Source organism: Doryrhamphus excisus, chromosome 7 (genome assembly GCF_030265055.1).
Source record: "Doryrhamphus excisus isolate RoL2022-K1 chromosome 7, RoL_Dexc_1.0, whole genome shotgun sequence".
Classification (NCBI taxonomy): Eukaryota; Metazoa; Chordata; class Actinopteri; order Syngnathiformes; family Syngnathidae; genus Doryrhamphus; species Doryrhamphus excisus.
Window position 1 is genome coordinate 594,071 of NC_080472.1, and position 13,558 is coordinate 607,628.

At 37.8% G+C, this 13,558-nt stretch overlaps 1 protein-coding gene across 2 annotated transcripts in view; it reads right to left on the bottom strand.

The window, feature by feature from the left end:
• The window catches only part of syt7b (synaptotagmin VIIb), a 92,068-nt gene that overhangs the window by 54,548 nt on the left and 23,962 nt on the right, over positions 1–13,558 (bottom strand). For both annotated transcript variants that reach the window (XM_058078754.1, XM_058078755.1), the window contains exon 3: positions 4,113–4,216. In XM_058078754.1, coding sequence (XP_057934737.1) covers positions 4,113–4,216 — 104 coding nt within the window. The remainder of the gene's footprint in view (positions 1–4,112; positions 4,217–13,558) is intronic.

Here is a 13,558-nt window from a genome sequence, read left to right on the forward strand (position 1 = left end):
CAGGGTTCATGCGTGTACAATACACTATTTTTCATCATGATGCATCTGCACAGATTTCCATCAGCGTGGCGGCAACATAAAAACGCCATCACCTTCCTAAGGTGGGTAAACATTGGAAAAAAAAAAAGGTTTGATTCCGCGGCGGAATAGATTCCCACAAGTCACAGGAGCGTACGATTCAATGCAGCTCATCTATCATTAAACGGCATCGTGAAATTTTCAGGAGCGTGCATGAAAGCCTGGAGACGGGACGATGTTTGAAAGAATGTGGGAGGATACGGAAAAAAAAAAAACCAAGAGGAAGTCAGTACGCCGGCATGAAAACGGGAACGTTTGAACCCGGATACGTTGGAAGTGACATTTCAAAAGGAAATCAAGGATGCCACATGAGATAAACTGGTGAGTGAGGCCATGCCCCCCCCCCCCCCACACTCTGAAGTATTCTCATAAGCCCGGCTGCCATCATGGTTGTCACACAACTGACTGTTAGCGATAACGGTGTTAGTCTTGCGTTTCGGAATACGACGTTGTGGGAATGATCTTTCCCGGCAGCTCGGCGGGAGACTGAATTGTACGGTAAAACTCCAAAACACCGAGGGTCACATGGTGAAAACATGAAAAAAGATGCCACTTGGCAAGGCATGTAAATATATACAAAGCTTTGTATATCAGTGGAAAAAGTCAGTGTGGAAGTGGTACTTTTTAGGGCTGCTTATTTTGTCCTTCCTCACTCATTCTTAGGTTTAGAATGAATGAACTGAAAGCTAGCTACTTAGCTAGGTATATTGCTATGCTACATGCTATGCCCTTTGTATTGAATTATATGGACTCCGATAGAGCAGCTAGACGCAATAACCCACACAGAAAACTTTCTAGATCTTCCAGAATCTATTCCAGCTGTATTTCCAGAACAGTCTGTTTTAATTTATAAAGACTTAGCACTATCATGCTCATTGTTAGCATGTTAGCATGAGTATGAATGGCATGCTAACATTAGCACAATAGCATTTTTTAAATCATATTAAAAAATGGCACTATTATGTTATGTGTTTGCATGCTAATGTTAGTATTGCTAGCATCTTAACATTAGCATTATAGCATTTTTAGCCATTTTCATAGGCAGACACTTAGCACTATCATGTTCGGTGTTAGCATGCTAACTTAGACTTAGCACTATCATGGTCGGTGTTAGCATGCTAACATTAGCACAATAGCATTTTTTTATCAACACAAAAAATTGGCACTATTATGTTAAGTGTTTGCATGCTAATGTTAGTATTGCTAGCATCTAAACATTAGCATTATTGCATTTTTAGCCATTTTCATAGGTAGACACTTAGCACTGTCATGTTCGGTGTTAGCATGCAAACATCAACATATGTGTTTGCATGCTAATGTTAGTATTGCTAGCATGTTAACATTGGCAGAGTAGCATTTTTAGCCATTGTTAGCATGTTAGCATTAGTGTGAATGGTTGTCTATATGTGTCCTGTGATTGGCTAGCCACCAGTCCAGGGTGTACCCTGCCTCTCGCCCGAAGACAGCTGGGATAGGCTCCAGCGGTAGAAAACGAATGAATGTTATGTGTTTGCATGCTAATGTTAGTATTGCTAGCATGTTAACATTGACATAGTAGCATTTTTAACCATTTTCATAGGTAGACATTTATTTAAAAACTTAGCACTATCATCTTCGGTGTTAGCATGCTAACATTAGCACAATAGCATTTTTTAATCAACACATAAAAAATTGGCACTATTATGTTAAGTGTTTGCATGCTAATGTTAGTATTGCTAGCATCTTAACATTAGCATTATAGCATTTTTAGCCATTTTCATAGGTAGGCACTTAGTACTATTATGTTCGGTGTTAGCATGCTAACTTAGACTTAGCACTATAATGTTCAGTGTTAGCATGCTAACATAGCTTTTTTTTAAAAACATTGGCACTATTATGTTATGTGTTTGCATGCTAATGTTAGTATTGCTAGCATGTTAACATTGGCAGAGCAGCATTTTTAGCCATTGTTAGCATGAGTGTGAATGGTTGTTTGTCTATATGTGCCCTGTGATTGGCTGGCCACCAGTCCAGAGGGTACCCCGCCTCTTGCCCAAAGACAGCTAGGCTAGGCGGGGATAGGCTCCAGCACCCCGGCGGTAGAATATGAATATTGATTTTATTCATTTTTATTTAGATCATTTGTAATTATTTCACATATTAATATTTATCATCTTTAACAAGTTGAAACATGAGAAAATGTTTCCATTTTCTGAGCTGGATAAAGTCCTCCAAATCCTCCTGGGGGGAGTATTATTACCTAACAAGTGAATCATCTCTAATGCTTTTACTGTAATTGATAAGAACATTAAGCAACATTTAACATAGTTTACTTTAATCCATCTTTTGTGATGAAAAAGAGTCAATCTCTTCATCTCACAAAAGCCGTGTTTTCTAAAAGTTGCAGCCCGCATTCACCGTCATGGCTGAATATGCAAGCCTCTCAGAGGCTCGCGCCGTACGGCGCCAACACGGCCGTGTAAACATTGGGTGAACACATTGAATCCAAGGTCACGGAAATCATCATGGAACATGACCACCCACATGAGCACGGTTCAATGCCAGTCGCCAAAGTAAAGAAAAGAACACAGAAGGCCACTAAATGTTAAATACTAAAGTCATCTTACCTTCGCTAGACTGGAAAAAAAAAAGCTGCTTTTGCTTTGGAACACCAAATGTGCAGTGGTGTGAAAACGGGTTTGACCCCGCCCTTAGACTTAGATCAAAGAATATAAATTTTCGTCAAAATGACAACAACTCAACACAAAATGCATTATCGCTCCCTCAAAATTTAGCGTTTCTCAGAACATAATTACTTCATAAATGATAGACTATGGTCTAGTATTAGTCAAAAAATATTAAAATACAAGGCATATGTAGTATTTCAGTCGCTAGGCAGGAGTCGTGACAAAAAAAACATTAGCTTACATTACATTAACACTGCATGAAGACATAATAGAATGAAAAAAAAAGTTCTCCTCTCATCGTGTGTGGAAGTGGTAAACTTTTGGCTTCAGGTTAGCTCACTAGAAGCGTGTGTCTCGAGTCCTTACAGCCTCAGAGCCGTGCATGTGATGTAAACAATGGTAATTGTAATGGTCTAGTATTAGTCAAAACGTATTAAAATACAAAATTAAATTATTAATTAAATTATTATATTAAAATTCAATTAAAAATATTAATTATTCATTTCATTATTAATTTTAAATTATTTTTAAAATTACTTTTACATTAAGATAATGTCTAATAATGTTAAAACCCCTATTCAGAAAGTCGGAAAATACAAAAAGATTATGTATTAAGATTTTTTTAAATTATTTAAATTAAATGATTAATTAAATTATTAAATTAAAATTAAAAATAATGTTTAATTTAATTATTAATTTTTAATTATTTTAAAAATTATTTTTACATTAAGATAATGTCTAATAATGCTAAAACCCCTATTCAGAAAGTCGGAAAATACAAAAATATTATGTATTAAGATTTTTTAAATTATTTAAATTAAATTATTAATTAAATTATTAAATTAAAATTAAATTAAAAATTATGTTTATTTTAATTATTAATTTTTAATTATTTTAAAAATTATTTTTACATTAAGATAATGTCTAATAATGTTAAAACCCCTATTCAGAAAGTCGGAAAATACAAAAATATTATGTATTAAGATTTTTTAAATTATTTAAATTAAATTATTAATTAAATTATTAAATTAAAATTAAATTAAAAATTATGTTTAATTTAATTATTAATTTTTAGTTATTTTTAAAATTATTTTTACATTAAGATAATGTCTTATGTTAAAACCCCTGTTTAGAAAGTCAGTAAATTCAAAAATATTATCTATTAAGATTTTTTAAATTAAAATTAAATTAACTAAATTATTACATTAAAACTAAAAATATTAATTATTAATTTAATTATTAATTTTAAATTGGGGTAATTTTTTAAAAAAGTATTTTTATGTGTAAACATAAAATGTTAATATTGAATCCTGAAGTATATTGCGGAAATGAATTTATTCCGCGTTTGACATGCGTACGGTCACTTACCAGTTTACGCTGACACCACGTGCAGACACCACATAGAGCAACGAGCCAAAGGGTACAGACTATGAACGCCAAAGACACCAGGAATACACTGAGAGACACGGAACCTGAGAGGAAGACACACAAAGACGAGAGTATTAGTGGAGGATCAGAGCAGAAACATCCTTGCTTTTGTATTCTTGTTGGATGAACCAAGTAACGAGTGTGACAAAAGCTGCGTGGTGTCGTACTCGGGGGGGGAGCAAAAGCATTGCAAAGGGCTTTGGGCCCGGTTTCCCTCTCTGCATTCATCATCATCATCATGTGACAGTTAGCAGGGAAGTGTTCGAAACCGTTTCATGCTCCGAGAGTTCTCCAAGAGTATATAAATAAAAGGACGTGCACGTGTCGGATCAAGAAGCTACAAGCCAGGCAATTATTAGCATCCGTTTTCTGTCGCTGCGATGAAGTAAACGCTTCAGAAAACAAAAAAAAAAACTTCTTCCATGCTTTCTTTTCAATTACAGACACTTAACGCTGCCAATCAGACAGTCTGTCACTATGTCTGCGACGTCTAAAGCGCCCCCCCCCCCCCCCCCCCGGGGCAAAGAAAGTCTGCAAACAGTAACAAATTCTCTCCTCTGCTGTCTTTCCACCTGCGGAATCAAATCAAGCCACTAAGTCCCTCCTTTATCCCTCTCCATTCCCATCAAAAATAATAATCAGTTGCTTTAAAAATGCTATAAAGTTGTGTTCAAGGTCACTCAGATTTTTTTTGTTGTTTTTCCCACGTTTGAATCAACTTTCTCGAAAGCAGGCGTTCCCAAAATTTACCAACTCAGGGCCCACTTGAAAATAAAAAAAAATGTCCTATAAACAGTACATAGACGAAATGCTGCGTTCTCAGAGCACTTATGTAATAAGTAATAATATTAATTAATTTTATATTATATATACTATATAATAAAAATATATTAATAATAATATTATATATATTATATAATGTAAAATATATTAATAATAATATTATATATATTATATAATGTAAAATATATTAATATAAATAATATATATACGTATATTGTATATTATTATTATTATTAAGTGCTCTGAGAACACAGCATTTCGTCTATTAATATAATATTATATATTATTATTCATTCATTCATTTTCTACCGCTTTTCCTCATGAGGGTCGCGGGGGTATGCTGGAGCCTATCCCAGCTGTCTTCGGGCGAGAGGCGGGGTACACCCTGGACTGGTGGCCAGCCAATCACAGGGCACATATAGACAAACAACCATTCACACTCACATTCATACCTATGGACAATTTGGAGTCGCTAATTAACCTAGCATGTTTTTTTTTGGAATGTGGGAGGAAACCGGAGTACCCGGAGAAAACCCACGCATGCACGGTGGAGAACATGCAAACTCCACACAGAGATGGCCGAGGGTGGAATTGAACCCTGGTCTCCTAGCTGTGAGGTCTGCGCGCTAACCACTAGACTGCCGTGCAGGGGGCTAAAGGAAGCCCAAAGTTTTCATCTGTGGTGTACACACAAGACAGGATTAATTTTCTCAATTCCTAAACCAAAACGGACTCTAACCAAAGCAAATTTTCCCCATAGAAATTAATGTACAGCCAAATAATTTGTTCCAGACACCCAAAACTGTGAACACAAATCATTGTATTGACAATAATTGATGGAAAAGTAATTAGCAATGAATGGACAATTCAACTTTTAACATCAATTTTATCTGGTTTTGTTGGAAAACCAGGGGCGGATGTTAACCGAGGTACCACTGTAATTGGACTTACATTGAAAAATTGATTTGGTGAGTTTGAGGAGTCGGACCGTCTGGAAGGAATTAATTGACGCTATTCAGTTGTGTATGTCAAACATCTGACAACACGCATAGCTATGCTAAGCTAGCTATGCTATGCTAGCTATGCTAGTTTTTTCAGTGAATGTAAATGTAACCTTAAATGTCCATTTATCCCTTTTATTAAAAGTTTATTTGCATTTGGAATTGTCTATTTGGGTCTCAAACCAAAACGGACTCTAACCAAAGCAAATTTTCCCATAGAAATTAATGTACAGCCAAATAATTTGTTCCAGACACCCAAAAATGTGAACATAAATCATTGTATTGACAATAATTGATGGAAAACTAATGGACAACTCAACTTTTAACATCAATTTTATCTGGTTTTGTTGGAAAACCAGGGGCGGATGTTAAACGAGGTACCACTATAATTGGGATTTACATGGAAAAATTGATTTGGTGAGTTTGAGGAGTTGGACCGTCTGGAAGGAATTAATTGACGCTAATCAGTTGTGTATTTCAAACATCTGACAACACACATAGCTATGCTAGCTATGCTATGCTATGCTAGCTATGCTATGCTAATTTTTTCAGTGAATGTAAATGTAACCTTAAATGTCCATTTATCCCTTTTATTCATAGTTTATTTGCATTTGGAATTGTCTATTTGGGTCTCAAACCAAAACGGACTCTAACCAAAGCAAATTTTCCCATAGAAATGAATGTACAGCCAAATAATTTGTTCCAGGCACCCAAAAATGTGAACACAAATCATTGTATTGACAATAATTGATGGAAAAGTAATGGACAACTCAACTTTTAACAGGTCATTTTGGAAAACTTTTGGAAAACCGGGGCGGATGTTAACTGAGGTACCACGGTAATTGGACTTACATTGAAAAATTGATTTGGTGAGTTTGAGGAGTCGGACCGTCTGGAAGGAATTAATTGACGCTAAACACTTGTGTATGTCAAACATCTGACAACACACATAGCTATGCTACGCTATGCTATGCTAGCTATGCTATTTTTTTCAGTGAATGTAAATGTAACCTTAAATGTCCATTTATCCCTTTTATTCATCGTTTATTTGCATTTGGAATTGTCCATGTGGGTCTCAAACCAAAACGGACTCTAACCAAAGCAAATTTTCCCATAGAAATTAATGTACAGCCAAATAATTTGTTCCAGACACCCAAAAATTTGAACATAAATCATTGTATGGACAATAATTGATGGAAAATTAATGGACAACTCAACTTTTAACAGGTCATTTTGGAAAACTTTTGGAAAACCGGGGCGGATGTTAACCGAGGTACCACTGTAATTGGACTTACATTGAAAAATTGATTTGGTGAGTTTGAGGAGTCGGACCGTCTGGAAGGAATTAATTGACGCTAATCAGTTGTGTATGTCAAACATTTGACAACACACATAGCTATGCTATGCTATGCTATGCTATGCTAGCTATGCTATGCTATGCTATGCTATGCTAGCTATGCTATGCAATTTTTTTCAGTGAACGTAAATGTAACATTAAATGTCCATTTATCCCTTTTATTAAAAGTTTATTTGCATTTGGAATTCTCTATGTGGGTCTCAAACCAAAACGGACTCTAACCAAAGCAAATTTCCCCATAGAAATTAATGTACAGCCAAATAATTTGTTCCAGACACCCAAAAATGTGAACACAAAACACAGTTTATTGACAATAATTGATGGAAAAGTAATGGACAACTCAAATTTTAACATCAATTTTATCTGGTTTTGTTGGAAAACCAGGGGCGGATGTTAACCGAGGTACCACTGTAATTGGACTTACATTGAAAAATTGATTTGGTGAGTTTGAGGAGTCGGACCGTCTGGAAGAAATGAATGACGCTAACCAGTTTGTCAAACATCTGACAACACGCACAGTAAAATGTAAACAATATTCCGATTTCCTCATCTATCCTGCTTGATTATGCGTTCTCAAACATAAAAGACTCAGAGTATTTGGTCTGCGGGACGACGGCCCCCGCACCGCCCCCCCCCCCCCACAGTACAAATAAGCTTCATGCTACCGTGTCATCATTTGCAAAAGCGCCTGTAATAAAGTCAGCCAACTGGATCTCCATCAGCAAGACATAAAAGTGATGATGTGTTTGTTTCCTGGAGTGTGTTATCATATCAGCGGAAGGGAATGAAACCAGCAACCCTGAAGAGGAATCCTATTTCAAGATCTCTTTTCTTTCTTTGAGTCTACCAATTTGTTATTCATGTCTTTCTGCAGAGCGGAGAAACAAAACCCACATGAGACAGCTGCTGCTCGAACAATCTGGATGGTAGCTTTTAGCGCCAGACCCTCGTCAAGGAGCTCGGACTAAATCCACCACAACATGTGTCGCTTATGGATATGAATATGAATTATCGTTAAGAAATACGACTACAAAGAGCAACGGATCACTGGTGGACGAGTAACGACACTTTTGTGTCAAAGGGATCATTCAGTGAAAGTCAAAGTAATATTAACTCTTCATTAATACCTTTCATTCATTCTGATTCATATTCAATTATAATAAAATAAATAATCATCATAATAAATAATATCATAAATAATTATAACTGTCAATAATTTACCAAACCATCTACAAATGTGTTTATATACAAATTTGAACTGCACGGTGGACAAGTGGTTAGCACGCTGACCTCACAGCTAGGAGACCAGGGTTCAATTCCACCCTCGGCCATACGTGGGTTTTCTCCAGGTACTCCGGTTTCCTCCCACATTCCAAAAAAAAAACATGCTAGGTTAATTAATTAGCGACTCCAAATTGTCCATAGGTATGAATGTATATGAGTGTGAATGGTTGTTTGTCTATATGTGCCCTGTGATTGGCTGGCCACCAGTTCCAGGGTGTACCCCGCCTCTCGCCCAAAGACAGCTGGGAAAGGCTCCAGCACCCCCGCGACCCTTAAGCGGTAGAAAACGAATAAATGAATATGCGTGATGTACTATATGTGATGTACTCCTTCATGATCCTATCCATCCTGGTCATCCTGATTTGGAGTCGCTAATTAACTTAGCATGTTTTTTTTGGAATGTGGGAGGAAACCGGAGTACCCGGAGAAAACGCATGCACGGTGGAGAATATGCAAACTCCACACAGAGATGGCCGAGGGTGGAATTGAACCCTGGTCTCCTAGCTGTGTGAGGTCTGCGCGCTAACCACTAGACCACCATGCCGCATATACATATATATATATACACATACATACATATATACACACACACTTCCTGATCCTATCCATCCTGGTCATCCTGCTATATTCATATATATATATTTTTCATTTATTTATTAATATATATATAAGAGTCTGAGTATGTAATTAAGTAAGTATGAGAGTATGTCATTGGGGTTGGATGGAAGGGGATCGATTCCCTGAAGGGAAAAGCCAAAAGAGGAAAAAGACCAGGGTCTATTTTCTTTAACGTTTCAATGTTATCCACCATTTTATTTTTTTTTAAGCTTTCTTGTTCAATTAAATCCAATAGAATGTCCCCGGGGCCGCGCGACTGTGATATTTTCCCCCTCCTCCAAACACAAGCAGAACGGCTGTAGGTTCCATCTTTGCCAGAAACGCTCTTATCAATATTAATGTCTCGACTTAATCAAGCGACTCTGCTGTGAAGTCGGCATGGAGCTGGCAAAGGTGAGTGCCCAGCAGGCTCATCTTCCATTCCTAACGACTCGATGCTGTCCTTCCTTATTTCCCACCTATGCTCTCTACTCTACTTCTGCCCGCTGCTTTCGCAGCCCCCGCTGATAAGAGCCCAGTGCGATTCCTTCTTGAAGATGCACAGTCAGCCGCGTGAGATCTGCGGAGGTGCATCTCCTGCATGAGGTCAGTCTGATATGGAGGAAGGCAAACACCCTGGGATACGACCCCCCCAAACTGGCTGGAGAGACACACTGCTGAATAGTGGAAGGACTGGAGATGTCGGATTAGAATTCTGGCGGGATGTCGGAAAGCGACTGTGTATTGTCCGTCTATTGAAAAAGTGGCACGGAAAATTATCTGTTACACTCTAAGAGTGGTCGTGAGTTGATTTTTGATTTTTTTTTTTGGCGTTTCTTGTCGTTCAATTCCACTCTCGGCCATCTCTGTGCATGCATGGGTTTTCTCTGTTTTTATTTTTTTTTAATCAATTGTTTTATTTTCTTTTTTTTTTAGAGTTTTTTTTCAGAGTTTTTTTTAGAGTTTTTTTTTTTTAGAGTTTTTTTAGAGGGTTTTTTTAGAGTTTTTTTAAAAGAGTTTTTTTAAGAGTTTTTTTAGAGGGTTTTTAAAAGAGTTTTTAAAAGAGTTTTTAAAAGAGTTTTTTTTTTAGAGTTTTTTAGAGTTTTTTTTAAGAGTTTTTTTTAAGAGTTTTTTTTAGAGTTTTTTTTAAGAGTTTTTTTAGAGGTTTTTTTTTTTACAGTTTTTAAAGAGTTTTTAAAGAGTTTTTAAAAGAGTTTTTGAAAGAGTTTTTAAAAAAGTTTTTAAAAGAGTTTTTTTTAGAGTTTTTTAGAGTTTTTTTAGAGGGTTTTTTTTTTAGAGTTTTTAAAGAGTTTTTAAAGAGTTTTTAAAGAGTTTTTAAAAGAGTTTTTAAAAGAGTTTTTAAAAGAGTTTTTAAAAGAGTTTTTAAAAGAGTTTTTTTTAGAGTTTTATTTTAGAGTTTTTTTAGAGTTTTTTTAGAGTTTTTTTAGAGTTTTTTTAGAGGTTTTTTTAAGAGTTTTTTAAAGAATTTTTAGAGTTTTTAGAGTTTTAGATGTTATGATTTTACGATTTTTATGATTTTATGGATTATTTTTTATTTTTAGAGTCCTAATGCCGTTGGTTTATATAGTAGTACAGGTGTACCTAATGAATAGTCCAGTCAGTGTATGTCCCATAGACAAAAAATACAATCTGCAACATCTGTAAATATATGCAAAGAGATCAATGGTAGGCATAAAAGCAGATGTTTTGTATTCCCGAGCATTGACAGCTTGTAAATGTATGGTCTCATAAGCGAATGGGAATGAGTGACAGGTGTGATTTTCCACAGTCTGCAAGCGATGCCACCCAAGTGTGTTTCTGTGAGCTCTGTGATCTGTTTCCCGTAACGAGGATGATGTGGAGGTTTAGTCTGTGTGACAAGGCGGGCTCTGGGTGAACGGACATCGGAAAAGCCGGGATGATTCAGACTCGCGTGATGTTGAGGAGCAGGAGAGATAGAAGCGTCCCTGGGGCAAGGTTAGAAACCCCGGATAAAGCCACGGAAAACTGAACAAAACGTGTGGAGAGAATGCGGAGGGAAAAACCAACATTGGTGAGGAGGAGGAAGAGGAAGAAGAGGAAGAAGAGGAAGAAGAAGAAGAGGAGGAAGAAGGAGAGGAAGAGGAAGAGGAAGAAGAGGAAGAGGAAGAGGAAGAGGAAGAGGAAGAAGAGGAAGAGGAAGAGGAAGAAGAGGAAGAAGATGAAGAAGATGATGAAGAAGAGGAAGACGAGGAAGAAGAGGAGGAAGAAGAAGAGGAGGAAGAAGGAGAGGAAGAGGAAGAAGAAGAGGAAGAAGAAGATGATGAAGAAGATGATGAAGAAGATGAAGAAGATGAAGACGAGGAAGAAGAGAAAGAAGAAGAAGAGAAAGAGGAAGAGGAAGAAGAGGAAGAAGAAGAGGAAGAAGAGGAAGAAGAGAAAGAGAAAGAAGAGGAGGAGGAGGAGGAAGAAGAGGAGGAGGAGGAGGAAGAAGAGGAGGAGGAGGAGGAAGAAGAGGAGGAGGAGGAGGAAGAAGAGGAGGAGGAGGAGGAAGAAGAGGAGGAGGAGGAGGAAGAAGAGGAGGAGGAAGAGGAAGAAGAGGAGGAAGAAGAGGAAGAAGAGGAAGAAGAGGAGGAAGAAGAGGAGGAAGAAGAGGAAGAAGAGGAGGAAGAAGAGGAAGAAGAGGAGGAAGAAGAGGAAGAAGAGGAGGAAGAAGAAGAAGAAGAAGAAGAGGAAGAAGAAGAAGAAGAAGAAGAGGAAGAAGAAGAAGAAGAAGAGGAAGAAGAAGAAGAAGAAGAGGAAGAAGAAGAAGAAGAAGAAGAGGAAGAAGAAGAAGAAGAAGAAGAGGAAGAAGAAGAAGAAGAAGAAGAGGAAGAAGAAGAAGAAGAAGAAGAAGAGGAAGAAGAAGAAGAAGAAGAAGAAGAGGAAGAAGAAGAAGAAGAAGAAGAAGAAGAAGAGGAAGAAGAAGAAGAAGAAGAGGAAGAAGAAGAAGAAGAAGAGGAAGAAGAAGAAGAAGAAGAAGGCGAAGAAGAAGAAGAAGGCGAAGAAGAAGAAGAAGGCGAAGAGGAAGAAGGCGAAGAGGAAGAAGGCGAAGAGGAAGAAGGCGAAGAGGAAGAAGGCGAAGAGGAAGAAGGCGAAGAGGAAGAAGGCGAAGAGGAAGAAGGCGAAGAAGGCGAAGAAGGCGAAGAAGGCGAAGAAGAGGAAGAGGAAGAGGAAGAGGAAGAGGAAGAGGAAGAGGAAGAGGAAGAGGAAGAAGAAGAAGAAGAAGAAGTAGAAGGAGAGCTCCCATGCTGCCTTTTCGGGGGGCAAGTGGGTTAACTGTGTCTGCTGAGACAGAACGTGTAAGCACTCGTTGAAAGGTCAAGCGGAGCTGCTTTACGGTGAGAGTGTTCTGACAACCGCTGTAGGGGAATCGAACACATCTTCATCCTCGAGGGTGTGAAAAAATCATAAGCTTGAAATTTGTATGTTTTATGATCGTTTTGGCAGATATTCATAGTTCTCGGTCAATAAAATCAAAAACAATTTCACATTCTGTCGTCCACCCTGGTTAGCGTCCGCCCCGGTTAGCATGTTTTTTCAGTTAAAGCTGAAAAATTGACCCCAAAGTCATGCACTTCCGGTTGTTTTCTGCATGAAAAACTACATTATAACTAGAAAAAAACATTTTGTACTCACATTTTAGGCTTTCTGGAAAGGATCATTTGCATTTGAGGAAATTTAGTTTGGTACAAGTCGGACCATCTGGAATGAATTACCTAATGCTAACCAAGGTTGCACTTTAGCTGACCTCCGATTCCATGATGTAACATAGCAAGCTGGCAACTTCGGTAGAAGCCAAGAACACACAGGGGCACACTGTTTTATACGCCAACTAGAAAGTGTACTTAAACCAAGACAAAATTTGGGCATAATTTGTCAACATTTTACAAGGCAGATGCTGTCTGATAAACTGAGCTTTCTGGACCCTAACCCTAACCTTAACCTTAACCCTAACCTTAACATAAAACCTAAACCTAACCTCAACCCAGCCTAACCCTAACCCCAACCTAAATGTAACCCTAACCCACCCTAACCCCCTAACCCCAACCTAAACCTACCCATAGCCCCAACCCACCGTAACCCTAACCCCAACCTAAACCTAACCCACCCTAACCCCCTAACACCAACCTAAACCTACCCCTAACCTAACCCCTAACCCCTAACCCCAACCTATACCTAACCCTAATCCTTAACCCACCCTAACCCCAACCTAAACCTACCCCTAACACCCAAACCCCAACCTAAACTTACCCCTAACACCCTAACCCCAACCCACACTAACCCTAACCCCAACCTAAACCTACCCCTAACCTAACCCCTAACCCCCACCTAAACCTAACCCT